Genomic DNA, 797 nt, shown 5'->3' on the forward strand with positions numbered 1-797 from the left:
AGTGGGCGCTGGTGCTCAATGAGATTAAGGTCTTCATTGAGGTGAGTGAAAAAAGAGCGGGAGCCTTTCCCTTATCAATTATTTATCAGCAAATGGCTCTAATGACTTTTCCTTCTCTCTCTCCCATTTTTTTTAGTCGGACAACATCGTCAACGTGGTGGACATGAACAACACGCCGCTGGTGATCAGCCACCGCATGAGCGCCGGCAATGTCCCGCCCATGGAGAAGGTGATGCCCAGTCACCTCGCCCTGCAGGAGGTGATGATCATCGGCAACTGTTCGGATCAGGTAAGGGAAAATTTTTTTAAATTTTTTTGCTAATTTTTACTATCTCATTTCAGGTCAAGTTCAGCGAGCTGACGCTGGACATGTTTCGCATCATCCAGGCGCTGGAGCGCGAGCCACAGGAGGACACTGGCCAGCTCTTCTCTGACTCATCTCCTGCTCCTGGCGAGCACCAGCAGCTAAACGGGGGACTGGGGGGCGTGGAGGCGTTGAGCGGCCCTCGACAGTACCGCCGTGACAACCCGCACAAGTACCTCCTCTTCAGGCCGACCTTCAGTCAGTTTCTGGTCTTTCTGACGTCCAGCTTCAAGGAGCTGCCGGTGAACGGGGTGCTCCTGCTGTACCTCTCCGCCGACGGCTGCTTCATCAACAGCAAACAGCCCGAGGATAGTAAGTGTGATTTAGGGGAACATTTTTTTATTTATTTTCTAACCAAATTTTCCCCCAGTCGGCTACGACTACGGCGGCATCGCCACCAACACGCGCTACCGCGACCCGGGCAAGCCACTGC

The 797-nt window shown here is 53.2% G+C and overlaps 1 protein-coding gene across 1 annotated transcript; it reads left to right on the forward strand.

Annotated features, from left to right (window-relative positions):
• Positions 1–136: 136 nt before the first annotated feature.
• Positions 137–785, forward strand: LOC108356100 (protein SCAI-like; the record flags this gene model as incomplete). Its single annotated transcript, XM_017607234.1, has 3 exons — positions 137–289; positions 343–676; positions 735–785. Coding segments are annotated over 3 exons (538 nt in total), but the record flags the coding sequence as incomplete, so codon positions are not given.
• Between the last annotated feature and the right edge of the window lie 12 nt (positions 786–797).

Source organism: Rhagoletis zephyria, unplaced genomic scaffold (genome assembly GCF_001687245.7).
Source record: "Rhagoletis zephyria isolate East Lansing unplaced genomic scaffold, Rhagoletis_zephyria_1.1 Rzeph_scaffold_54086, whole genome shotgun sequence".
Lineage (NCBI taxonomy): Eukaryota > Metazoa > Arthropoda > Insecta > Diptera > Tephritidae > Rhagoletis > Rhagoletis zephyria.